A 27,863-nucleotide genomic window follows, 5' to 3' on the forward strand; every position below is an offset into this window, starting at 1 on the left:
TGTCTCCCCCACAGGCCACAGGGATTCCCAGCCAACACATCCTGGTAGCAGTATTACCTGGCTTACCCACTGCTGCTGAGCTCTTTGTTTTGCCCTACCAAGATGCAACCAGAGAAAACAAAAGGTCTCCAGAGGACCTGGAGCAGGTGAGTTGCCCAGAAGACATTCCAACTTCTCCCTATAGTATCTCCAACCCATAATCTTTCTAGCTGCCAATATAGCTCTTAGAAGACTGATGGAATCTGTCATTAACCTTGCTATTAGCATCAGCGATAGTTTAATTACAGATCTGAGAGCAGGTGACTTCTTTGAAGGTCATGCCACTTAGAATTTGGTACACATTTAGGGATATCTACATTTTGGTGCTGAGATTATCTAAGAGAGACCTAAGCCAGTTTTGTAATTTTTGTCACTGATATTCATGGAGAGAGATGAAGAAATCAAAGAAACTAAATTAGTATTAGGAATTTAGTAAAAGTCACAGCATCCCATAGGTGTTTTTGTTGACTAAAGAAATTATACAACAAAGCACCTGGCCACTATAATAGATGTTCAATAAATGTAACAATTACATGTATGATTGTTTTATGATAGAAAACAATGTGGAAATAAGAAAAATAAGTTATTCAGATTATTAAATAGATTGGGATACTGAAGGGCAGTTTTGGAAGAAAGATACTGAGGAAGTAAAATGATTCAAATAAGGACAGTAAGAAAGTGGAAGAAATTATAGTGGCGAAGTGGCTAGTGGCAGTTATGAGGCTTTATAGTGAAAAGGGTACTTCTATAATTTCAGTGAAAAGCATGATACCAATCTAGAAGGGAAATTATTATATTATTGCTTGTTTGTAGTCAAAGTAAACTCATTGTCCACTTCCACTTAAAACCCATGAGAAATTAGTGATTTAGTTAGGGAGACTATTATTATCCTAATTGAAAAATGCGATGATGAAATTACCTTATAAGGCCTGGTATTTGTTGAGACTCTGCAAAACCGGCTGCCCCCTGGTAACTTGTAGTTTTCATTCTAGGTAATATCTGCTGATGCTTTTCTCAGTCACATAACTAACTGAGGGTGTGGTAGAAGTGAGCTTAGAAACTCATTTAATTAAAAGTCCAGTGTTGCGATTTTCTCTGTCTAGTCTCAGTCCCACTGGACCAGTTTCCACCTAATTGGGTCCCTACAGCTGTTATTAAATAACCATTCTGAGACTTAATATTTATTTATAATTGTTTGGCCATTGGCTTAGGCATTTTACTGGCTAGTTCTTTCTTAATTTTTAATTCATAACTATTAATCTGTGTATCTCCACATGGCCTTACCAGAGAATGCCCAGCTGTCCTACCTTGACTCCACCTACTCCCTTTCTCTATCCCTGTTTGAGTTTCCTGCCTGGATAAATCATGCATACCCATTAACTGAAACAGCTTTATTCATCAACCAATAAGAGAGACATATATTCCCAGCATACAGAAGAACATCCCCTATCAGTCCAGTGATACAGTTTAGGCATAGATAAATTCAGAACCAATCCAGAGTGTCATCCATCAATATTCTGTATCCTCTCTCCTTCTCCTGTTCTTAGGACCACATAGGAGCTTTTTCAAGAATAGGAACCCCTATCTAGGAAAGCAAGGATGACTGTGCAAACCCAGCTTCTATTTAGCTTGAGGCTGAGCCCTCTCTAAAGACTGTACCTTTCCTCCAACATCACCACCAGGAGCCCCAGATTTATAGTTATCATGGGTCAGGTATGGGACAAGTGGACAGGCATCTTGATCCTTGAAGTCATATAGATAGAGTAATGTTGATAAAATTTCAGGTGTTTAGAGTAGTCTGTCCAAAGGTATTAATGTGAAAGCAGAGGAAAAATGTGAAGGAGAAAAGAACGTTGGAAGTGCTTACACTGTAATAAAATATGTAGGCTTTTAAATACAAATACAAAAGATACAAGCAACCAAAACAAACAAATAAAAACTGGAGCCCATTTTGTGAGAGCTGACTCAGGAATGCTGCTGATCTTAGCCCCTCTTCTAAAGAAATTGTATAGAATGTCCAATAGGGTACGAACATGGATACTGTCTAGTGGTTCCTAAAGAGGTGGAGGGAAAAACCACAGTGAAATGTCCCTGGCTCTCTTCCCTGAGCCACTTCTGAGAGCACTCCCCAGGGAACAGGGATGCTAGTTGAATGGAACTATCTTGTCTGTGAAATAAATCGAGAATTCTTCGCAGTGAGAAGCATGTGACCCCTTTATCGGGATGCTACCAGCAGGTTAATGAAGTGCCCTATATCTGGGAGAGCTCCACCAGTTCTGCCTTCAGATCTCCAGAGGGTGTGAAAAGGCTCTCTTGCCCTCAGTGGCCTCATCAAGAAGAGCACATCCTGCTGCTAAGACCAGCTGCTCAAGCCTGGAACAATTTCTGCCCTTTGGGCTCTGCATCCCTTGCTTCTTTCTGAGTCCTCGGGGGTGACAGGGGTAGATCTGCCACTTCTACAGAGGAGAGACTACCATGCTCTGAGGAGGTTATGATGTCTTGCTGGAGAAGAGAGGGCTTGTGCTTGTGGACTTTCTAGTTCCTTTAATGACATTATAGGAAGAACTGGTTATCCAAAGCCAAACCCTCACCCCTAAAAGCAATATACAATATACAGACTGAGCAGGTCATATTTAGGATCATATATGTATGTACATAAACATATATACATGACAGTGAAAGAAGAAACCATAAATTCAGAAGACAGCTAAGAGAGTTATATGAGAGGGTTTACAGGCAGGAAAGTAAAAGGAGAAATATTATAATTGTATTATAATCTCAAAAAATAAAATTAAATGTATTTAAGAGAAACAAAAGGAACAGTGGAAAATAGAAAACATGAATAATATATTTTCTGTTTAATCTGTTATTCCTTACAGATGGATATTGCAAATTTTGAGGGGAAAGGAAAGGCATCTATGAAAATAGATTAATCTATTGGTGACTTTTAATCAGGTTAATATTTGCTATTAAATACAGTCAGCAAACAGATTATTTTGTCTACTAATTCTGCTCACTGTCAGTCCTCAGTTTGAAACATGGGGATTTAGTATGATATTGAGAACAAAGGCCATTAAAATAGGAACACTATAGTCAATATAAGGTTCATAAAAGGTAAAGGAAAGGCACATGACAGGCTAAATCATGGAAAAGCTTAAAGCTAGCAATGATCCATCCAATGAAAGAATGGGAATGTGTGAAGAGCCTCAACTGGAATTCAGAATTTGGATCCATAGCCTCTCAACCATGTAGTTGTGTTGTATGAGTCAGGAAAAAGTTTGCTCTGTTAAAAACAAGAACTTCCTCAATTAGTAGTTAAAGAGACTGCAGGTCCAGGCTTTATCAACTGGTTCTTCTCCTAATTCACCCCAGCCCATATTTTCTCTAAAGATGGCACTAGAATAGTATTTATATTCAGCAAGGTTTACATGCCTCAGACCAACTTTATGAACAATTATGACTACTTTGGACCGGGTAAACCTTGTCACCAATAAATTTGCCAAAGACTTTTTTAAAAAGTATTTGCTATGTAGGAATTTCAAAAATCGTGTATAAGAACACCAAATATCTGTGCTATGACCACAGCACCTGCCACATGAGGGCCATTCAGGACTATGTACGCTTTCTGTAGACTTCTGAGGATCTTCAATGAGAACTTATTAGCTCTTGGGAGGGAGGGGTGTTTGTTCCTATGCTCAGGAGCTACACCTAACCCTAGCTGAGCTAGGACACTTTAGAGAATCTATTTGCACATCAATACCAAGCGTCCCTAAGATCAAACTGAAAGTATCATTTAGTTGATCCAAAACCTAACAAGTATGGGTATCAGCAAACAGAGGTTCACTTGCCCACTCAAGAAAGGTAAGACAGGTGTCCATATTAAAAGACAATACCAACATTCTAACTCCAGAAGCCCAGGTTTCAAAATAAAACCACAAACAACACTAAATACCAAGACAACATATATCCTTCACAGTAGAATATTATTCCCATAGTAATACATACCAAGGGAAGCAACTTAGATTATGTACAAGGTAGTAAGTTCAAAACAACAATTACAAACATGTCCAATGAACTCAAAGAGAATGTGAATAAATTCTGTATGAAGACCAAGAAAATAAAAACATTTGAATGAAATAAGGAAAGTAATTCAACATTTTGTGTAGATGGAAGTTTCTGTCCCTCCCAGTCCTACAGCTGTTTAGTCCCAACTGGACACACAGAGGCTTATGTTAATTATAAACTGTTTGGCTGATGGTTTCTTATTGGCTAGATCTCTCTTAATTATTAACCCATTTCCATTAATCTATGTATTCCCGCATGGTCTTGGCTTACTGGAGAATACCCAAGCCTCTTTCCTTCTCAGCAGCTGTGTGGCATCTCCCTGGCCACTAGTTCTCTGTGTCTTCTTCCTGGAATTCATCTATCCTGGTACCCCTGCCTATTTTTCCTGCCTGGCTACATCCTGCCTGTCCATTGGAAAAACAGCTTTATTAATCAACCAATAAGAGAAACATATATTCATAGCATACAGAAGGACATCCCTCATCAATTATGCTTTATTTAAATACTTTCATTATTTGAAAATACTTTATGTTGTAAATACTGAATTTTGATTATATCCACTTTCCAAACCACATCCCAACTGTCACAACCTCCAGCACACCCTAAATCTGCACTCTGTACTACCTGTTTGGAATGTTACAAAAAACTGACTAACACTTCTTTTAAATTTCCTTTTTGTTAATGTTTCAATGATTGACATTTTCATTCCAGTCATATGTGTGTTTTCTCCAAATATTTTTTATTAAAGATGACTTAAATGTTGAATATGTTCCTAGTATGATGACTATCATCATTAGAGACTGAATATTGACAGTCTACTGTCTTTAGGGCCCATAGGATGATAACTATGGTTCTCTACCATCTGGGCATAGCCTTGGCACTTATGTAAAATAACTGTGTTGAGAGAAGGAATTCCATGTGTCATTTCTAACCCGAAGAAGTCAAGTGCTTACAAATCCTTTTCCTCCTGTGCTACAGTGCATGAAAACATTTGAAATAGTTTCTTCTCCAATGTGATGGGAAGCATCTGCCCACATGTGGTCGAAACTGTGCATGAAGGAAAAATAATGCCTGTTTTGTTCAAGTCCCTGAGTTTATTCTAATTGTTATACTCAATCTTCATCTTTTGAGATAAAAGTAAGGGATACTGCTGTTTTTCTTATAGTAAGGTTCTCCCATAATATCCTTTTCTAGTGTTTGTATTGAGTCCCCATTATGTTTTCATATAAGTGAAATGTGAACTTCATCTGAATCATAGGTATATTCTAACAAAAAGGCAGATACCAAGAATAATAGGCTGTTTCTTGAGCCATGATTGTTTAGTTGAAGTAGAATAGGAAATGGGCTGTGTAGCAAAGCAGCAGAAGAGGAATGAATGACAGTATGAATTAAAAGTGGAATTGACTTAGGAGGCACACTTTTCACTGGACAGCAAGAGAAGTAAATTCATCTCACTTTAACAAGTCTGGTCTTTGAATGATCACATCATTTCACTTGAGTCTTCATCAGGCAAGTGATTATTCTTCTGATCTAGGGTCTCAATACACTTCCTGTAGATTACAGTTTGGTATAATCTTTCTGTTTTCCAAACTTTCAAATATTACTATATATATATATATATATATATATATATATATATATATATATATGTGGAATGAATATGTACACGAGGAAAGTGTTAGCAAATGCCTATTCTTTTGGCCTTCATTGCTCAGTGGAATTGTAGATAGTATTTGTGTGTGTGTCTGTGTGTGTGTCTGTGTGTTACTTACTGTTGGATTAGAAATGACAATATAATCAGTTAAATAGTGTGATAATTTTATTTCCTAAACTCACCCTGATATTCAACTAGTTATCTTCCTCTTTCCCTCTTGGTCAAATAATTCAAGAGACCTATTAATTTTCAGTAGTGCAGAAACTTAGATTAGGAATCAAACAAAACTGAAGTTTAGTCTCAACTCCTCAAATATTAACAAGTGTAAACTTGTTCTTTAAGTTCTTCCATGGGGATGCCTGCATAAACACAAAGAAATCACCAGGCATAAGCAACATTATCAAAATCAAGTGTTGAATGCATATATCATATACTTAAATATATAAACAACATCCCATGGTCTGATGAAGACAATGCAGAGTAAATACTTCTGTAATTAACCTAGTAAGTTTGTAAAGTACTGTTGAAATTTGTAAACTGTTTGCAACTATTTTGAATTTTATTTGAGTAGAAAAATGCCTAGTTCTAATCAATACGGAATAGATTGCATTTACTTTTGCTTCTTATGCATAATTTCTCTCCCACAGAGTATATATCCTTTATCAAATATCTTTTGATGCAAGTTAAATACCATGAAATACATTCTGTTACCCGATTAATTTTGCATACCTGGCTTAGTTTTGTAAATGATACCGACAAATCCAGTGAAGCAATGACCGAAACCAACACATATCTAATTATTTTCATGAGAGACTCTCCTGGAGATAATAAATTAGAAGTATGTTGTTATTATAAATTATATTTTCTGATTTAGTTATTTATATGTCTCACATGAATATAAACGTGATCAGGACTAAGAAGTACTATTACTTCACCTGTGTGAAAGTGAAAAGTCCTCCTGCTGTAGATATTTAGTTATGTTTTATGGTTCTGATAGTTTCTAGGAAACAGGTCAGTTTCTTAATTGCTTCTGAGACATCCTTTATGTTTGGAATAGAGTGGTTTTTTTTTCATTATATGTCTACATAACCTTGTATTTGAATGTTTGCATGTATTTGTATGTTTATAATTTACATGCATTTGTAGGTTTCAAAGTCAAAATCTTTATGATAGACATTTACTAATAATCCATTATTTCCCATCAAGACCCCACTAACTGAGTGGTAATCAGAGATTACAGAGTAAACACCTTGGAAGAAATTTCTTGGAAATATACTCTTCCTGTAAACCTGGACTGCTAAGGAAAATTTCCCACACTCATAAAGGAGTATCTTCAGAGAGGCACCAAGTTCTTTTCAGCCTGGCTTTGACACAACCTTACATTATTCACAGTGTTTGTTATGACAGTGTTTGAGAGACGTACCCCCAGTGTCATCCATGGGGCATGGGGATCATCTTGTGCTCCTCTCATTCAGTAAAGAAGTTTATGTGCATGGCACTGAAGTTCCATTATCAACTAGTGACTTCTATAATGGACTCCAAACAAACAATCAGGGCCTACTTAATTATTAAGGTTCCACTGTGCTATTTTGACAACTTAGTTGAGAAGATGAAACTCATCAAATAAAAAAGGGAAAGCAAAAAATTTAAGTAGAAGAATAATGCTCAACATCCATCTAATTAGACTTAATAGCATATTAAATAAAATATGAACTTGATGCTTAAACTAGTATATCAAAAATAAGGGAAGGACAGCAGATAAAAATAAGTAGTCTGGTTATTCCTCAGAGCCTTTCAGAAATTCCCCAGAATGTGTAAGCCATGCATAGTAAAGAGTTCTTACCCTGTCTGTAATACTTTCTACTCAAACACTTTGCTCTGGCTGAATAGTCCATTGCCTAGAATTCCATATATCCTACCAACATATACCAGCCTCAGGAATGATTTAGCAAATGCCTACATGAATGAAACAGAGATCAGCTAATTCATTGCTTAAGTTGTGGCCACATTGTGTTTAATTGCATTGTTTACTATATTACTGACAACATTTCTTATCCAACAGTCATAAAGTGCTTTCCCAGAAAGCTATGGGAAGGGTTTAGAGAAAGTGAAGTAAGGAAAGCAAATCACACCCAGAATGTGTGGGTTGCATCAAGCTCCTACTTTTCAGGGCTTAGATGTAACAGACTCTCCCTTTATGTCATTTGCGTGTAGTGTTAGCAGGCCATGATTAACATTTAGAGTATTTCTCAGTGTGGCTGTTATAGTCAATATGACAATTTTGGTGGCACTAACCATAACACTTCTTTCAGATATCTGAAGTTCTAATCCACAAACTCAACCAAAACTTGGTGCACTTCGAGCTGAAGCCTGGGGTCCAAGTTCTTGTCCATGCAGCTCACCTAACAGCAGGTCAGTTTCTATATGGGGAGGTTCCTGATAGCAACTGTACTGAAGGGAAGTCACATTCATTGTAATCAAGGATAGATGGTGATCATAAATCGGGCATAGTTCTTGAAAGTTTTCTTTACTGATGGCTCTGCCCTAATGAAGAACTAGTCTGGAAAGAGAATAAGGTAGTCCCTGGAAAACAGTTCAATAAATAACTTAGGTGCATGCTTTGCCTCAACATACCTGAGAAAAGAACATTAACTTTATAAGTAATGTCTTTAAATTTTTCATACTAAGACTTATTTTCAATTCCTTCATAGCACAAAGAATCTGATGTCTTTATGTTCCAAGCTATAGTAGTACAGGTGAAGTAGAGACTTGGGAGAGATATAGAATGAACCTTTATTTGACCCTAATTTTGTAAATAAATGTTCTTGATCTTCTCTGTCTCTCATAAAAATTAGGCAAGGAAATAGGCAGGAAAGTCCTCCTTCTAACTATTGAGAAAGTTTTCAGTAAGAAATAAGTAATGTAAAGCATTTATAAATAGATATATCACTGTGTATATTAATAATTAACTAGACCAGCAATATTTATCAGTTGCTTGTTTTGGCAGAGTATTGAACTGACGCATCATGAAACACAAATGCTAATTGGAAATCATGTGCATACTGATGAAGCTTATAATATGGTTTTGTGTGGGCAATTATGGTGGTGGCACTGGGCCAAGATATGCTATAGGACAGGAGATGGGGTATGAGTGTTTGTGTAGAGAGTGAACACATTGTATATAAATGTAGTGATAAATTATTTATGATTTATTAAAGCTTACATGAGAATTAAGAAAAGCAAAGCAGCTGGCCACTAATTTTTACCTCTACCTCAGGCTGAAAGGGATGACCCATGAACTACCCTCAGCATGGCTAGATACTGATGCCTCCTACAAAGGCCTGATACTTATATACCTCTCATGAGTCATGGAATTAAAAGTGTGAGCTATAATTCTCTTTTAGACAGAGTCACTCTTGTGTAGCTCTGCATGGCCTTGGACTCACAGAGATTCTTCTACCTCTTAATCCCTAGTCCCATGGTTAAAGGGTTGTACCAGACTTCTATGGCTTGTGGCTGACTTTGCTCTCTGAATTCTCATGCAAGCTTTAAGAAATCATAAATAATATGTCACTACACATAAACATGTAACTTTTAAATTTTTGTTTTGTTTTGCTTTCTTTTTTTTTTAAATTTAGGCAGATCTTTAGCTTCCATCATTTTTTTTCTAGAACTGATTTTATTTCTAGAACTGAAAATATTTAAATGGAGGAATTAGCTTAATTTGGATGATATACTTAGGAGAATGAGTGACATGTGAAAAGTTTGTTTTTAATTCCTGCTTGTTATTATTGAGGCAATCTAAGAAATTAAAGGCAGAGATTAATTCTATTTGTCCCAAATGAGATTGAATATTTTTATTAAAGGAGTTGGCATTTGGGAATATTCTTGAAGGATAGATAGGACAGAATTCATGAGATATTCCAAAGATCAAAGAACTAAGGGTTAGGCTGCTGAAGAAGCCAAACAATTGAGGAGGGAGGGCAGAAGTTCCCACCTCAATCCTCCATTTTCTTGGAGATTCCAGGAAGTTCCCAGGTCTGGAAACAGGTTAGAGTCTTGCCACTGTATCCTATTTTTCCCCCATAATCTTAAAAAGTAGTCAGATTTGATTCCTATGGAACACAGAGAAAGTAGGTAGGTATTGTATGGAATATGCCATGTGAGCCCTCTGTACTTTGGTGAACTCTGAGAAGCCATACGAGTCTTTGAATGGGGGTGTGAAACTTACTTAGTTCATCAATTGAACTTGCTTAGAAGACATACTGCATATCATCATCCTCTCCCATAGCACACATAGCTACCTGCTCCCCTATACATTTAGAGGTGGGAAGCAATAGAGCCTGATATTCTATACAGAATTCTTCATTGGAAGGGATATATTTCATCTCTTGTAATTTAAAATTTGTTTTAAACATATTCAACTTCTGAATGAATTCAGTAAATGAAAAATTCTGTGGTAGTGAGACTTGATCAGAAAAATATCCCTTTTCTATGTGCATCTAGAGTCTTTGGGAGTGGGGCAAGGAGACAGCCCGAGGCAAGCTAAACAGAGAACTAGCCATATTTCTCCAGTTTTTCTACACTGGAGGCCAACTATGTTTTGACCCTCTACTTTTTCATACAGCTGTCTTTTCAGTTATTATGTGTGGCAGCTTTTCATTTCACTTGTCACTATATTATACTTCAAATATGCCTCACTTTGGTTTGGTAAATTTGACATGCAGCAAGACCAACACTCAACAGACGACCAGGAGAATCAAGGCAAGTCTAGTTTGAGTCCCTATCTCAAATACAAGAAGACTAGAAAAGGCAGTGGGTGGGTGGGATGACTTCTTGTGAGAGAGCTAGTTTAGAATTAAAACCAAGTTGAAAAATAGGTAATTTGATATCTGAGACCTGTTTAACCCAGGGCTTAGCCATGAGAAACTGATACAGCAAGGAAATCCTAGGACATATGTGGATCCATAGCTCACATGGAAGCTTCATTCTTGATAGCCATGAGAAATTCTTTCCCCTGGAGTAAGTTTTAGATGGCCAGGAAAAATACAAAGTTGAAAAGACCTGATAAGGTTTTTGGGAGCAGGAGTTGGGTTTCTGGGAAGAAATGGTGTCAGAAAGAATAGCTGTCATTGGAAGTCCACATAACTGTAGCATTTGAGAGACCGACGCTGTATCAAGAGTGTTGTCAAGGCAACAAGAGAAAAGATACAGTTGTAGTGGGGGAAGGTGCTATTACACTGGGAAAACTTAATGAGAGAAATAAAAATCTTCTTCTTATCATTAAGTCTGCTTACTTTCCTTCCTATTAGGCTTATTAGTAATGGCATCTTTTAGTCCAAATGCAAACTTTGTCAGCCAGCATCATAAAGTTTGTGTATGGAATGACTTGGCAACCTTATGTGGAACATTAGTTTCTGTACAGAAAAAATGAGGAAGACTGAAAGAATATTAACTGAATCTCAGCATGTTGTTCACATAAGAGTATAGAACTGGCTACATCCCTAGGTACAGACATCTTGGACTGGACTTTCGTAATAACATGAACAGCCATGATTTTTGTCAAGAATACTACAAATAATTACGATGAAGAACTATCAGTTTCTTACTTGAAATTTATCCTGGAGTAGCTGAAGCTACCTTATTCAGAAAACTAAAAATAGCTATTTGAACACCAGAGTATTGCACTGAATGTCGACCACATAGAGTAGAGGGTAATTTCCTTTTATGCATGGGAAACAGGGCACATTAGGTGACAGGTAGCTGGACTGAGGTGCTTGCTTGCAATGGTGCTTTCTAAATTGAAAGTAACATATTCACATATGGGTAACGAAGATTGATGCACATATGGCCTTTTCGTTCCTGTTCTCTTCCCATCCTCTCATATCTGATACAGAAAGAGAAAATCCCTGTGTAAAGGCCCACTGCCTGTAGCATTTCATGTCTCAAAGCAGGAACACGGAAACTTTCACAGGGACCATTATCGCACACTGCGGCTGTCATGAGTTGCTCGGCAGATGCTCAGCAGTCTCCTTTAAAAATGTTCAAGCCAGAGTATACTACTGGTAAAAACCAGTGCATGGCTTGGTTATTCTCCCAGGGAAAGGAACAGTCTCCTTTCAGGAATTCACTAGCCTTACTTTGGTTTTCAAATTCAGTTCCCTATTTGCTTTCACAGGGGCACAAGGTAGGCATTTGCAGAAACCAGGGTGTCATTAGAGACAGGATTGTGCTTATCTCCTCTCTTTGGGAATTCATTAATTTCTTTAGCGAAGCTGAACTAAACTTTCAATGCAGTGTTTATTTTGTTTGTAGTCTTTCCTGTGCTTCTTGGAAACTGTGTGATTTCTCTTGAGGGTCTTGCTATACCTGCCAGATATGTTTCCAAAACTCTCTTTGCAGAAACAGGAGATTTGGCGTTATGTGAGAATTGAGGGGAAGTAAAGAACATGTTGTTCTTTATAAATAAAGAAGGAAGAGTCAAATCATGGCTTGAACAATGCTCTTGGCTTTTAGAACCTTTTCAGAAGACAGAGCTTAGGACATTGCAGAACCCACCAGAGTGTTAGAAAGGGGTACAGAAATCAATAACACTTAGAGTTGGAGTAATAATACTGACATTTGGGACAAAGTATAACTTTGTTCATTCTACCCACCCACCCCCAACTTCTTCAACGCTCCACACTCCTAAATCTATTTGTATTTTAAGGTTTAGCTATATTTCATCAACATGTGCATGGCATCTTTCCAGAAGGCTTCCTCATTACCACCATCTACATCTGAACTTGTTGATTTTTAAATCTCTATCTTCACTCTCCTTTTCCTCACATATATTCATTTCTTCTGAGTAGGGTTCTAAATGTCATTATGCTGTCTCTGTTACCTAACACAGCATAGATCTCCCACGTCAGTTGCTTAACTAACTTCACTTTTACAAATAATCAGGTGCATAATGCATGACGTGCAGAAATAGACTACACACACACACACACACACACACACACACACACACACCTGGCTAGTGGAGGCTTTCGTTATTTTATGCAATAGGCATCTAGAGAAAACCATTTTCTCTATTTTTTATTCTATGTTATGAATGTGATAATGAATGTTTATTTGTACAATGAGGATGGACAATTAGAAGGAAAATAATGGCCATGTTTCTTGCAGTTCTATGTCTCAGAAAAAGAGAAGCAAGAAAGAACAGGCTGGGGAGGCAAGAATCTTTTATTGAAAAAAATTGAATCAAGTGTAACTTGTTGCCCCTTTCTTAGGGCTCTTTATAGTATATTTTAGAGTCATGATTTCACTGTTAGGAGTATTTGCTGGCCACTTATGAAGGCTTAAAGTCTGGTGCAAGCCTTCTGATATCTATTGGTTGTTATAAAAGGATAAACCTGAACCATTAACTAAAAATCCGTAAAAGACATTTTTTTTTTTTTGTTTTTGTCAATAACTTGGAATGTACTTAGAAGCAACATGTTTCACTTTATTCCTCTCATGCCTGTATCTTCTATGCCTCATTTGGCAATAATTCCTTTAAATGTATGGCTCTTACAGATGATATTAGACAAATTAGGACCCTTATTTCTTCTACACTGGACAGAGCCGAACCATGAATACACATGAATACAGTGGATACGGCAGTACCAATTGATAAAGCAGTAACAACGGGGCTACCTACTGAAATGATAAATAAAGTGATAATTTTTATAATACTTCATAATTCATTCTCTTTTCTATGGACAGTTACAAAAAATAGTGTTTCTTGTTTATCAAAGAAGGTGAGTTTACTGGATTATGTTGGCTTGGTGCCATTAAGATTCCAAGCAAGCTGGAATAGGAGGTTGAATCTGAGGAGGGAAGACTGACACTAAACAGTTTACTTCTGCCAGATGTTATATTCTTAGATAAGAGAAGTTCACTACCAGGAGAACAAATGCTATTTGTTGGTGCAAATATTTCATGCACCATCAAATGTTATAACTTTGCTCCCATGGGCATACATCTTCAGAATTAAAAAGTCCTTTTATTTGGTTGTCATAGGGAATGTGCGGCAGTTATTGGCTTATTGGTTGTTCTATGGTAGAATAGACAAGTGTCTAAGAATAGACTATAAGACAAAGAGACCAAGAGGATATTCTGGCATATTCCACTTGAAGACACATATATCCATATATCCATATTAAAATATTTAAAAAATCATATTTCACCAGCTTAGTTTATTGTGTAAATAAACTGAAATTTGAATAATGGGTCCCATAGAAGAGCAGAGGTTGACTGGTTCTTCAGACCTTTTGGATAAAAAAAGCTCTTTTATATTTGGAAAAATTGTCCCCAAACCAGGGTAGGAGATCTTTGCTAAAGATCACCTGATCTCTAGTCTGACCACATTGGAGTTAAACTAAGAAACACAATAAAAATAGAGAATTGAGGAGGCTCATTGTATAGAGTGAGTGACCCTGTATACTGCTAATCCAGATCTTACTTTTGGATCACTTTCTCCAGGTTGTGTTTTTGTACCCTGTCCCCTTGACAATCTCCAGAACTGTAGAAAGCATTCCATAAGCATAAATCCTTCTGAAATGAGGGCTAGCACAGGACACTCCTCTCCAACATTAAACCTGATTTACAGCTCTGACATTCACTAGAACAGAGAAGAATGGCTTGTAACTCTAGTATCGTAATAAACATTAAAATCTAACTTCTTGGTATGGGTGGAGACAGCCTAATAGTCAGAATGGGCAGATAACAGTGAGAGGAAGTAGGTAATAAATGAAAAAGACCTCCAAATATGGGATTTACTATATCCATAATCAAGATAAGTGGCCAAGGGCAGCCAAGAGGTATGGCTGGCAAGCTGTTAAAGAAATGATTAAAATGTGAACTAGAACCTAAGTAGCAGAGGGAATTGAATAGCTGGGAGCTTTATGAGAGTTAAACAAATGATATTATCTAATGCAATTCATATGCTAATATGAGTAAAATGCTGCATTCACCTTTCACTATTTCCACCTATATTTTAGAGAAACAAGACTTTGCTCTTAGTTTCCCTGGTCTCCTAGAGTTTGGGGCACATACATATCATTAAAATTAAAAGGTAGAAAGATAGCACTTTTCAGAGGAAGGGCCTCAAAGCTCATATTGAATAAAAGCATAAAAAATACACACTGAGAATATTTTTGCAATCCCTTCTCGTCCATTAGCGCCTTCTTCAAGAAGCTACATTCAGGAAAAGCGTCCTTTGTCAAGGGCATGTGTGGGTTTTGTAATAAAACTGTTATCTTGGCCTCTCTGCTGTTGTCAACTGATTTAACTTCTTTTGCAGGTGCAATAAAAAGGTATCACAGGCATTAGAGGATTGATATTTCTAGACTTCAGTTGCTAACACTGGATAGGTTAAGAGGAAAAATGCAGTGGTGGGGAGGAAAGTACAGCCTTCAGCCTCATGATGGCATTAAGTGAACTCTGCACTCCAGCTCCATCTTGGTGAAGATACTTTCCCTCTCAGGTAGCAGAAGCTCCAGGTGGGATGCTGTAGAAACTGGAATGCAATCCAAGCCACAGTATAATCGATGCAGATGCCAAATAGTTGCTGTGGAGTGCTGAACTGTACAGTGAAATAAATTGTCGCAATAACATTTTCCATTTAGAGATGAAATTAGAACTAGTGAAGTTCTTCCACAGTCAATAAATTTATTCACCTATTTATTCCCTGATCGTCCAGTTATTATTTACAAGTAAGTAATTAATGAGTAAACCATGATAACAGTATTTATTTATTTCCTTCTAGTTTTCCTAAAATTATTTTTTTCCTCTTTAAGTAACCAGATTGTTTCAGAGTAGATTTTGGGAGACATTAAATCATTGTGGTTCTGTAATAAATAATAATAGGTGCCAAGAGAGAAGAGTATGTCTGTCCCTCCAATATGATTAAGTGACTGTGACACCTTCATATACATGCATATATTTACATACACAAATATACATACACACATATATGTGTATACACACACATGCCAAGAATGAAGTAGTATTTCAGATTTTAATAGATGGAATCAGTTCTTTTAAAAAAGGCAGTCTGCCCTTCAGATAACTAAGTGATTTCCTAGAATGCACAGGGTGCAGCTTGGACTTGATCCCAACACATTATATCATCAGCAGCCTTGTGTTCTTGTTACCATGCCTTCCCCACTATAGCCGACTGTCCTTAGCACAAGGAGTCAAAATAAACCCTCCCATCATTAAGTTGTATTGGTTAAATGTTTTGTTCCAGCAGTGTATAAAGTCACTAATATGCCCACACATACATTCTTCCAATGTTTGAATTACACAGATTTTACATTTAAAGTATTTAATAGAAAACTGCATGTCTGCTTCAGAGGCAGGAAAAGAAAAACTAAAAATCAAAATAGGGTGATATTTGCAGCCTCTTGGCAACAGTAGCATTAGAGGAGAGATGTGCCAAGAAAGTCCCTTGCTGAACAGGATCTAATTTTACAGAGGGTCTGTGATTGAATGAGTATGTAAAAAGCTGTGGTACCACTAAACGTGTTTCCATCTGCAAGGCTGGATACCTTCCACACACTGATGGGCACTAACAGTCAAGTTTCCCATTTCCCAAACTGACTTAACTGAGGAACCCTTTCTCCATCTTTCGGAACTCTTTCTGGAGGATGTACTCAGGAATATGGGAATATTAATACGACAGCATCAAGTATCAGCCATGCCTGGTGTGCCCGATGTCATCACAGTCAATTCCATCTCTTGACTTTCACAACTTTACTAAAAGAAAGATTAGTTTCACCTGACTTTTGCATTTCCCTCCCTTTTATTAATCCTTTCTGTCTTTCATGTGATGCATCTCCATCCCATTCACTTCTCCATCCTACACATCCAGTCTGTGCCCTTGCAATCTCCCTGAAATTGTCACTTGACATTTTCAAATGAAGAATGGGACCTTCCATTGATCCAGTTATCCCAGAAAGACATGTTCAGATCTGATTCCGCAGAGACTGTATCAAATTCCTCGCATATGAACAACTGTGGCTGGTTATTTAGCATTTCCTATATGTGTGTCACATTTTTTGTACATGTGGTAACATTCCTATTACAATAATCAGCTCAGATCCTTGTGACTGGTAAATAATTCAGAGCATAGCTTAGTTCCTCACTGGGTTTTAGAAATGGTGTGTGAGCAGAGGCAAGGGGTATCCGGTTACCTGGAGCAATGCTTGTATCAATGTTACATACCGCACATTTATAATGTCAAAAACCTTCTTGGGGCTTTTCTTCCTCACATCTACCTTATTGAAGCTGCAACAGAGAGGGATTAATTTATACTAATTCCACACAACAAGCCAAAATCCATTTATCAGCAGTTTCCATCCCTTAGAGAGGCATACAAACACACCTTAATATTGGATAAATTAAGATACGTGGCTGCCGCTTTATTGAACAGTGATAGATCCTTTTATGTGCAGGCACAGATCAGCAAGCATAAACCAAACAAGGCACACTGGGGGCAGTGGCACTCATGTCCCCACGGCGGTAGGCGCTAAGCTGCTCCCCTGCCTCCCAGAAGTGGCTAAGGGATGCAGAGCTGGGAGGTGGAATGGATAGTACATTTTAGTCCTCAAAGCACAGACACCAATATTCTCCAAAGAATGTGATAATGCTGTCTTCAAGAGTGATCTGAGTGTGGATGGTGTAAGATTGAAAAACTCAGCCTGGAAAACAGGAAAGCAACAGGAGGTGGAGGCAGAGGTCAGCAAAATGGTGTCAGTTGTGTCTGTGTGTAAACACACATGTGAACATGTTTCCCTTTATGTGAGTAAGAACAGAGTTAAGGTAATTTCCTATTATTATTTCCATGTGTTTCAAATGTTATGTCAGGCATAGTGGCACACACCTTTGATCCCTGGGATCCTTTGATCCCAGAAAACAGACAGGCAGGCAGATCTCTGTGAGTTCAAGACCAGCCTGGTCTGCATAGTAAATTTCAGGACAACCAGGTCTATATGGATAGACCCTGTTTCAAAAGAAAAAAAAAATCAAACCTTTTCAGTTAATCTTTGTGGTTTTCTTAGCTGTACCTCACTTTTAGTATGTGGAATTTCACTTCACTCATGTTTTTGACTGTCCTCATCGTCTGTGGCTCCTCTGGAACTCCATTTGTTCATGCAAAATTAATGGTTTACCTTATATTACCTTTAAATTATGTTCTCGTGACTTTCATATGATAATGATATTGTGATAGCAAAGAATGATGGGATAAGGGAGGCAGAGCTCGTCAAAACAGTGCAGTGGTTTATTGAAGGGATTGCATGCAAATAAAGAGATAACAGGATTGGTTGTAAGAAGACAGTTGTTCTTATCATCTGTCTGTCTGTTGGTCTATCCATGTCCCATCTCTACCCATACATATCACCAAAGTTTAAAAGTGTATGACCTAGGATCCTAAGTGTTCCTTTAAAGCATAGTATTTTAACTCACGTCACTTGTGAATTCTTTGTGTGTGTGTGTGTGTGTGACCTATGACCGTTGCCTTAAACCCTTTCCTGAGAAATGCTGTTTTTAATTTCTTGGTCTTTTACACCAGGTGGGCCGTGCAAAACTGTATTCGTGTGAATTTGAATGACCCAGACTCCAGTCTTCTTTCTTCCATTAAGCAGTTGAAGCCCTATAGAGTGGCATCCAGCACTTAGCACAGGAACTGCTTTTGTTTGTGTCATGTGGTTAATAGCACCTGCCTTCCACCTGTTAAAAGCAGTGGAGATAATATCCCTAACAATGGAAAGAGTTCTTTTCTCCTGTGCTATTCTGTCAATAGCAGCATGCAATCAGGTGTGTTTCTGGGCTTTTTTGATGGTACCAAGATCTCCATTTCTTAGTTTAAATGTATCACCTGGGTTTGGGTGTGCCATTGCCCTGAGGCTGCCCAATCAGCTCTCACACAGGGACAGGCTCTGACTGCACAAAGCTGCTAGACTGACAGCAGAGACAGAACAAGAGGGTTCTTTATAGTCAGTGCCTGCCAAGAGCAGATCCTGATCTTCCTGCATAAATTAAGACCATTTCCTGAGAAAGACACTTAGACTTTTACTTTGTTTTATGGTCAGGTGAATTGTGCTTTCTAGTAATAGCTGAAATATAATCTTGCAAAACTCAGACAGAGCAGATGCAACCACAGGTATTGCCTGACACCGTTAATATGGTAGTCATTTACTCCTGAACTTTCCTGCTTGGATGACCAGAGAGCATCACCCTTTCGGCTCTCAATAGCGAAAAGTCATAGGAAGGGTACTTAAAGGTCACCTGCATTTCTGGGTGTTGAGCTTTGCTTAAATTGATGGAAGATAAAGGTCAGTGTCCATGCTTCTGCAAGGTACAGGTGGATTGTTTTCGGGCTTGAACGATACCACACTTGGCAATTGTCAGTTCTTGACAAGGTAAAAATATAATTGCAAACAGTCATTACAAGTGCAAGAGGCTTGACCTTGTGCATGAGATTTGGAGCTGGGCAGAGATGGTCAGTGTCCATGCCTCTGCAAGGTACAGGTGGATTGTTTTCGGGCTTGAACGATACCACACTTGGCAATTATCAGTTCTTGACACAGGAAAAATTAATTGCAGTCATTACAAGTGCAAGAGGCTTGACCTTACGGATGAGATTTGGAGTTGGGGAGAGATGTTTTGTCATAGAACGGTCATGTAAAGAAAACTCAGAGACAGAACCTTTGCTCTTTGCATACAGGTACATCAGCTTAGTCTGTGAGGAGGTTCATAGACTTGAGGTGCTAGAGTTCCTGGGGTGGGTTGCCACAAATTTCAGATATTGTAGGGCTCAGACACTACTCTCCCCCACAGTCAGGGTATTGGCCTCTTCCCAAGCATTCACTTGACCATGAGCTTCTGCGCCTCCTCAAAAAATGTTAGCATGCCCATTAGCTTTCTAATTCTTTGTCTTGGAATTGCCAAGGTAGAGATATGACTAATTCATATTACACACTCTCTCACACACACACACACACAATCTCTCTCTCTCTCTCTCTCTCTCTCTCTCTCTCTCTCTCTCTCTCTCACACACACACACACACACACACACACACTTCCTGTTTATGGTTGACTGCTTTTCTACTCCGCTTAGTGGGGAAAGCTAAGGTACAATGCATACAATGCACAAGAAATAGTAATAATAACAACAACAACAACAACAATACAAATGCAGACCATTCCTGACTTAGAGTATTCACCTTACCCTGTTTCTACCTGATAATTTTGTAGAGCTGTACCCCTACAGCCCCTCTGCTGTACCCCTCTGTACAGCTGTACCCCTCTGCTGCTCCTTTAGGGCACTGCTCAGTAAATTACATAAGCATTGAATATTTTATTATAAAATAATTTTTTAGATGATTTTACTCAAGCAAGTGTAAGCTCAGGTAAGGGCTCCAACCACAGCAAAGGTGGGGCTTCATTGGGCTCTATGGAGTAGGGTCCATGCTTGATTGTTTCATCTTAAAATAGCTTTTTGCCAAGATGTAAACTCATCAGTAACATGTGTTGCTTAATTAATGATAATGACAGCAGCAAGGCTAGAATGAAAGGAAATAGTTAAAGAGATTGGTAAGTAGACTTAACAAAGAAATCCTCACAGCTATCCAGTGAGGTATGCACTATTATTTTTTAGCTACATTAGACAAGTCCATATAGTAGGCAATTGGTTGAGTAGAGAGCTAGGACCTCTTCTGGTTTCCCTTGATCCACTGTAAGGCTTGGACAAACCATCGGGAGCATGCTCAAGATGAACACACACTCGGATGTATGCTTACTGTGGGCCATGTGTTGCGCCTGAATATCCCCTGTGTTTTCCTAGGATTCAGCAAGCTTGTGTGTGAATGACATGGACCTGCTCAAGACTGCTAATGTTTGTACTTTGCATATTCCCCCAGCTCCACTGGTGGACCTCACTCCAACCCACAGTGGATCTGCCATGCTGATGTTGCTCTCGGTGGTGTTTGTGGGGCTGGCAGTATTCGTCATCTACAAGTTTAAAAGGTGTGTGTTCTCCCCTCCAACCCGCCCTGTCCTCCTGTCCCCCCACCCCGCCCCCAACCTCTTCCCTCTTTCTGACAGGTTCAGAAGCAGTAAATCACACGTCCAGAACACAGCAGTGATGCTTTCCGTTAATGTTTTAGGAAGATCCCGGGGATTAATGTTTATGCCCAGATGCAAAACGAGAAAGAGCAAGAGCTGATCAGTCCAGTCAGTCACACTGAGAGCAGGCCCAGTGTCCCTCACCCTGACCTCAGGAGGCCTGGCCAGCCTGTAGATGAGAAGGTGGAATCGCAGCTCCTAGGTAAATGAAGCCCAGTGGCAGTCAGCTGCCCAGGCTGAGTAGTCAACACTAACCCGCCCTCTAGCCCTCTAACCCCTTGTTGGCTTCACATAACCACTGTTTTCTGCTCTAACCCTCACGAGAGCTAAAATGTCCCTTTCTTGCTCTCGTTTCTAGCTTTTCTTTTACTCTCATTAAAATTTCTCCCCTTTAAGAAAACATCTGTTTATAAACCACTAAGCTTCAAGGTTTATGAGCAATGAGCATCCCAGGCTTTTCAATGCTACTATTTAAAGAGGAAGAGCTTCAGGATCTGGGGGAGGTAGGCAGAAAGGCAGGCGGGAACCAGGGTCTGAACAAACTCAGCAGTCCCTATTACTGACATCTCCTCCAAGAGTGACCAAATTGCTTTAGAATCCCAGAAGAACCCAACATAAGATTAGCTAACCTGACCAGTAGGAAGTGGTTTCTTTTGTTGTTTCCTTCTGTTTTGGTCCAGCGGCTGCCTTGAGAATATTGCTCTGGAAATGTGGAAACTGATAACCAGGAAGGGCATGCAGTTTGTAAAATACTTAGAAATTGAGGATGCTAAGAGGGCAATTGGAGAATTAGGCTAGAGAGGACCCCACAGATGCCTTCTCCGTGTTGACTTCTCGTTTTGGCATTAGATGGCAATGCAGCTTTGTTTACCTGGGGTCTGAGCATGGGAGTCTGAGACCTCGCTGAAGGAAGCCTGAAGCCCAGTTGCTAAATCTTATGTATTTCAGAAGATGTTTTTGAGGCACTAAGACAAAGTCATGGAGCCACCTTCCTTGATCCCCTTTCCCTCCTTGGGTCCTGCTGTATATGGCTGACTAAGATGGGGAAATTTTACGATAGCTCATGCTCCATGCTAAAGTCGTGATGCCATATCACCCAGAATGCCTTTACAGAAAAGAGTTTTAATCTCTTACTTGGAAAAAAATGAGTTTAAGTGGATATGACAAAGGTCTGTGGTTGTATTAGATGGCATTTAAATACAATTGAGTAGCACTAGCCAGAGATAATAGTAACAATGGCAGCCACACCTGGTGTCCAATTTTCACAGTTCATTTCTTCCATTTGGTGGAGCCAGGGTGATGAAAAGACTCGATAGCTTTGGGTTAAAAAGTATAGAAGCTTTTCTGTCTTACTGTCCAGTGTAACACCAAGTACTCTGCCTATTCACTTCTGGAGCATCTCAAGCACTGCATTATTCAAGGGGTCATTTGGTTGTCTGTCTCCCTTTCTGTAGTGTGAATCACAATGGCTGTTTATTAAAGTAGCAATTAATCTCTACTTTGCTAGCAACATCTCACAGCATGTTGCAATCTCTGACACCTTTCCATTTCCAGTGTCATTAAATGAGTAAGTGTTACACGTTTTCTCTTAGGAGAGTAGCTTTACCCTCCCCTCCCTCCCCTTCTTCTCAACCTGGTGACTCATCTCTCCGATTGCAAAGACCAAGACAAGCCACTCCACCTTCATCGCCAAAGCGGGGATCTGCTGGGGCACAATTTGCAATTTAAGGAAAACCCCCAAAGACTACAGGAGACCTGCTGATCAGAAAAGAATTTCGCTCTTGTCAAGTACATCATCCTTCATGACCACTAACTTAATGTTTTTTTTTTCTTCTTCTTCTTCTGTTGTTCTGTTTCCTATTTTGCCAGGAAGTATTTCCATAGTTGCTGAGAATCAAAGCACAAAAGAAATCCCTACCTATGTAAATGTTTGAATGGAGGACGCCAGTAAAACAAACAAACAAAAAATAAATTAAAAACAATCAAAATCTAATCTAACAAACACTCACTGCATCGGGACTTTTAAATTCTTCAGACACAGACAACAAGGGTTTTTAGCTTTAAGCCTGTGCATGTGGACAATACCTTGAGAACACGTTTGGAGGGGCAGTGTACAGGTGCTCTATTTTAATGGAAAAAAAAAAAAAACACTCCCCTCCCTCTCTCTTCTCTTTTTCTGATCGGTCGTGTTTGTAGAAAATTCAAACATATATAAGCCAAGGAAATCTGCATGTATTTTTGGAAATATTCTTGGCTCTAGATTTAACAGCTATTTTAGCACTACAGGCTGATGGTGGGTTAGCCATCCCTAGCCTTTTCACAAGACACAAAGAGTTTGAAGCCCTGAGCTGCTTCTCTGTTTTACTTATTGTTACTTTTCCTTTCTAAGTTAGTGTTAGTGGCTCTGTGGGTTAGCAGTGACCACAGGCTGATTTCTCTCCATTGTCTGTAGCCACAGAGACAAAGATGTTAGTTAAAGGTTCATATCCATGTAGGCAGATTCAATAGAACAGAAGGGAGGCTGGCGAGCAAAGCATATCAGAAATGGACCTTTGTTACCTGCTCAACTTTTCTTCTTGCCCCAAGTAATGTAAAAACAAAGACAAAAAAAATGGGATTTTTTTTCCAGTAAATACTTGTTATTCCACCTTCCCATTTGTTGGTTATCTATGTGTGGACATGTTTATCTTGATGTCTTTCAATTTTTCCTATTTACCCCCCCCAGTATTTCAACTGCTCTCACATTTTCTTCTCAAAAGTGTTGCTAGATTTTGGACATTAAACCTGATATTTCCTAAAACTGGCCTAGCCTATGCCAACCCTGACTCCATCTCTCACAAGACTTCTGTTATCCATTTTCTACACTCGCACGCATGCTTTGCTGCACGCTAGCCAGGCTGCATCGTGCCCAGCTGGCTCCAATTACATTTCCCCTTTGTCTCTTCAGAACCTCCTTTTGCCAAATACCTCTGTCTTTCCCACCTGGAAACATATACTGTGTGTGAAAGAGTTGAGACATTCAAAGCAACCCAAATTTGGCCATATACTTTGGAAAGTAAAGCATATAGATGAATAGTGGTGGTTTTGCATATTAACAAAAATCCTTTGTGGTCTGAATCTAGAAGAACCTTATGATACATATTTTGAATGTGTGATTATACTGCAGGGTAATAGGTTCTATGATAGTTGCTGTTACCTGTTATTTCCTCTCTACAATAACCATGTTTGTAAAATAAAAAAATGATTTTTAACCAGAAGCAGAAGCAGGTTAATGGACTTAATATAAAAAAATGTTGAAAAAAAAACCTACAAAAATCAGTCTTCTCTTATATTTGGATGAGACTTTGACCATTTAAGGTGATTTCACTGATTTCCTGTGTATACTCCAATCTTCGGGTGTCATGGTATTTATAAGGAAAAAAATAAATTAATATAAAGGAAGAATTGCTGCTTACAGAAAAGTAAGGCTCAAAACCCCAAGAGCCTCAAAGTAAAAGAAAATCAGTTTTCTCAGAGGAATTATGAAAGGAGCAGAGCCTGTGCCCCTACCGAAGTCCTTCTGTATGACTGAAGTCTCTTTACTCCTCTGGACTGGAAAAAGCCCACTCTCAAGTTAGGGTGAGAGATGTTCTGGTAAACCACTTCCAGAATCTTGTCTCCTTGACTGGGTCCCAAAGCCAACAACAGGGTATCATCAAGGGCCTTTGTGTATCCCAGTGATCAGTATGGCGCCTGCCCTTGTGTGGCTGAGGCAGTGATCACATGACCATTGGCTGAGGAAAGGGGAGAGTAGGAAAGCTATTGTCGTGTGTCATTCAAGCAGAAAAATTTATGGTAGATGTCCTGTGTAAATTTGTGTAGCAAATTATGCTCGAGGACATAACCAATCTCAACCTGCTAGGCTTCCTATTTCGTAGGAAATAAAATCTTCATTGATTCTCATTTAGTATGGAAGACAAAGTATTTGGAAACCAAAGTAAGTTCACTCAAACCAGCACAGGCAATCCTCAGTGTTACAGTTCAAATTATTCTAGTTAGAAAATCATTAACAAAAGATGGAAGACCATTCTTGATTTAGCATAGTGCCTTGCCTAGAACATTGTGGAAATTATTTGTCAATGAAACAACAGTGAGTGACTGAAGAGACACAGGGAAAAAGAGGCTGTAGGTCTTCACTTAAAATAGAGAGGGACATGAGATACCTGGCATCCTGGAAAGTGACCAAAGTGGTCTGTGAAAGATTTAGCCTCTCCAGTGTCCTCATGTGCCTCTCCTCAAAGCTCCCTCCCACCTGTAGGTGACTGATGAGGCATGGGATGTTTAGAGGGGACCTCATAGTTCCTATAACCTTGGCCAGTGGCTCTCAAAGTGTAAGGCTTAGGACTTCTTTAAAATGCAGATTCAAACTAGACTAATATAGAACCTGCTATGTTGGAAATTCTAGAGGACCAATAGTATTGTTTTGTGTTTATGGGTCATGGTGGCTCTAGCAATCTGTTTCAGCAAGCCATCCAGTTGCCTGTGATATAGAGTCAAGTTTGAGAACCTCCATACAAGGAAAAAGGAACATTAAGAACCTACAAGAGGGAGGGACCCAAGTGCCTACCTCTCACTAATAGCAGGTGCAAATGTAATGAGGAGTCTGGTGAACTTAAGACCAAAGGAATGTGAGAGAAATATATAGAAGATAAGATTCAGGGCAAGCTCAAAATTGGTTACTGCAACATTTCTTACAAGCCCAGAGGGCAAACTGTGTATGCTGTACCCTGAATTACCCATCAAAATTTCCCCTTCCCTTATTCCTAATTGGATTCACTGTCCAAATTGCAGAGGTTTGCTTTGATTTTTTCCCCAGAAGTTCCAAACAGCAACTTTGAAAGCAATGGGGTGCTTGGCAGCTGTTCTATGTTTTCCAGGATCCCAACTGAGCATTGAAACCCCTCATTTGCCAACTTATTTTTATAGGAAGCCAATTTAAAAAAAAATGAAAGTTTTCTTATAGTATTGGAACTACTTCTAATTTTAAAACAACTTTTTTGATGTATTTTTTTGTTAAATACTATGTAGTGTAATGTATAATTGCTCTTGTTTATTGCTTTTACAATCATATTTATTAAACAGATAATGTCTCTAAAGTCTTGGCCTCAATGTGTTTATTTACTATCAAAACATGGTCTAGAATTTTTGTATAAAAATTCAATACAAGACTTCGTAAATGCTAGTTGTGTGAGAACACCTTTATCTCTGAATGCTTGAGTTTTTCTCTCAGAATGTGTTCTATTCCCTGAATTCTATTAGTATACCAGTTGACTGTAAAATACATGTCACTTTATACAAGTACAATGTTGCATTTGAAGATAGCTCCAAAATGATTACTTTGGAATAAGCAATATGTTTATTGCTATTATTTCAAATTTTCATCCATGAATAAGGAACAAAATTATTAAAACACTTTGTAGTTACCAAAGGACAGAACGTGGATGCAATGAGATGAAACTTAGGTCATGGTAAGGGCTTCTGGGGCAGGACAGAAAGAGCTTTGCATTTAGAACTGGCAAAGGGGCTTCTGCATCTGGCTGTGCAGTTATGAGATCTTGAGCAAATTGTTTTACCCTACACAGGATACAGTGTCTTCCTGCATGCAACAAGGCTGAAGATGACCCCTTATAGATTTGGCATTCTCTGTGGGGAAGTCATTCCCAGAAGAGCTAGATCAGTGGTTTGCAATTAGTGGAAGATAAAAATGTGAACTAGATCCAAATCTTTTCAGTCACGTGACTTTTTTACATACTGGAAATCTCATTGGATACATGTTGTTCCTCATATGCGGTCTACAAACACTAAACTATCCTCTGCCTTCCCAACGGTCTACTGGAATTGCAATGTTGCTGCTGATTAGCCCAGTTTTGGAATGATAATGAGAACCCTGACTATTTATAGCCTCCCTTTAACCTCACAAACTAAGTACTATGAACCTTCGTTCTTTTTCAGGCCAGAAAGTAGGCTGTTGTGTCTTCTTAGGGTGGACAAGCTCTTGTGTCAGTCAGAGGGGAGCCAAAAGAACAGAATATGCACCTAGGTAATTCATGAAGAGGTGCTTAAACACGGGATTTGTTGCTTAAATAACTGAATAGCCAACTTGCCAACAAAGAGCACTTAAGCTTCAAGAGAAAGTCTATAATTTTGCAAAGCTGGGGCACATGGTTATTGCCGGAGTACTTTGGCCAAGACAACTAGATTGAATCTGAAGACACAGCACCTATTTCTGGCTGGAGCTCAAGCCATGGAGGGTGCGCCACTAAGGCCAGTAATGCTTCCCAGGCAAAGAACAATGAAAGAGATGTCCCTTTTCTTTACTCTTGCCCATGTGGGCATTAGAGCCTATGAGGCATCATTTAATGAGGCAGAGACTAGAATAGGGAGTGCATAAGGTGAGTTTGAAAGCACAAAGCAGGAAGTGGTAAGTGGAACAACACCTCTGCCAAGTTCAGCAGAAATCAAATGGACAGAGGTCCCCTGGCTCACACACAGATGAAATGGACATGCCTTCTTTGCCTTGTTTGTCATGCTCACATATGTAGATGGTTGACATTGTGTTTACATGAATGTGGCCTGTTATACTTTTCTTTGAAATCCATGCTCATTTATGCAAGGATCTATACTTTAGCTTATTCTTTACATTCCTTCAGGATCTAGCACTGGACATTGCCATTAGAGGGCACTAGATAAATGTTTGATGAAACTCAACCCTTGAATTTTAGCTTAGCATCGTCAGTAAATCCATTTTATTTAGCTCTGCTCTCTGAGGTGGCTTCACAGGGCAAGCCTAACCTATTCAGCACCTCTAATTACATGCTGTTTGTCAAGAGTCAGCACCTCCCTGCCCTTCTTTGCTAGTACTCAAACTGCTGTGTTCAACAAGCTATTCTTAGATCTTAATTTAAGTAAA

At 38.8% G+C, this 27,863-nt stretch overlaps 1 protein-coding gene across 1 annotated transcript in view; it reads left to right on the forward strand.

The window, feature by feature from the left end:
- Nucleotides 1–23,241, forward strand: part of Sorcs1 (sortilin related VPS10 domain containing receptor 1) — a 505,553-nt gene extending 482,312 nt beyond the window's left edge. Inside the window, exons 23-27 of the mRNA XM_051199684.1 lie at nucleotides 15–146; nucleotides 8,071–8,170; nucleotides 20,710–20,815; nucleotides 20,956–21,116; nucleotides 22,784–23,241. Coding sequence (XP_051055641.1) covers nucleotides 15–146; nucleotides 8,071–8,170; nucleotides 20,710–20,815; nucleotides 20,956–21,116; nucleotides 22,784–22,848 — 564 coding nt within the window. The 3' untranslated portion in view covers nucleotides 22,849–23,241. The remainder of the gene's footprint in view (nucleotides 1–14; nucleotides 147–8,070; nucleotides 8,171–20,709; nucleotides 20,816–20,955; nucleotides 21,117–22,783) is intronic.
- The last annotated feature ends 4,622 nt before the right edge of the window (nucleotides 23,242–27,863 follow it).

This window comes from Phodopus roborovskii, unplaced genomic scaffold (assembly GCF_943737965.1).
Source record: "Phodopus roborovskii unplaced genomic scaffold, PHOROB, whole genome shotgun sequence".
NCBI classification, from domain to species: Eukaryota; Metazoa; Chordata; class Mammalia; order Rodentia; family Cricetidae; genus Phodopus; species Phodopus roborovskii.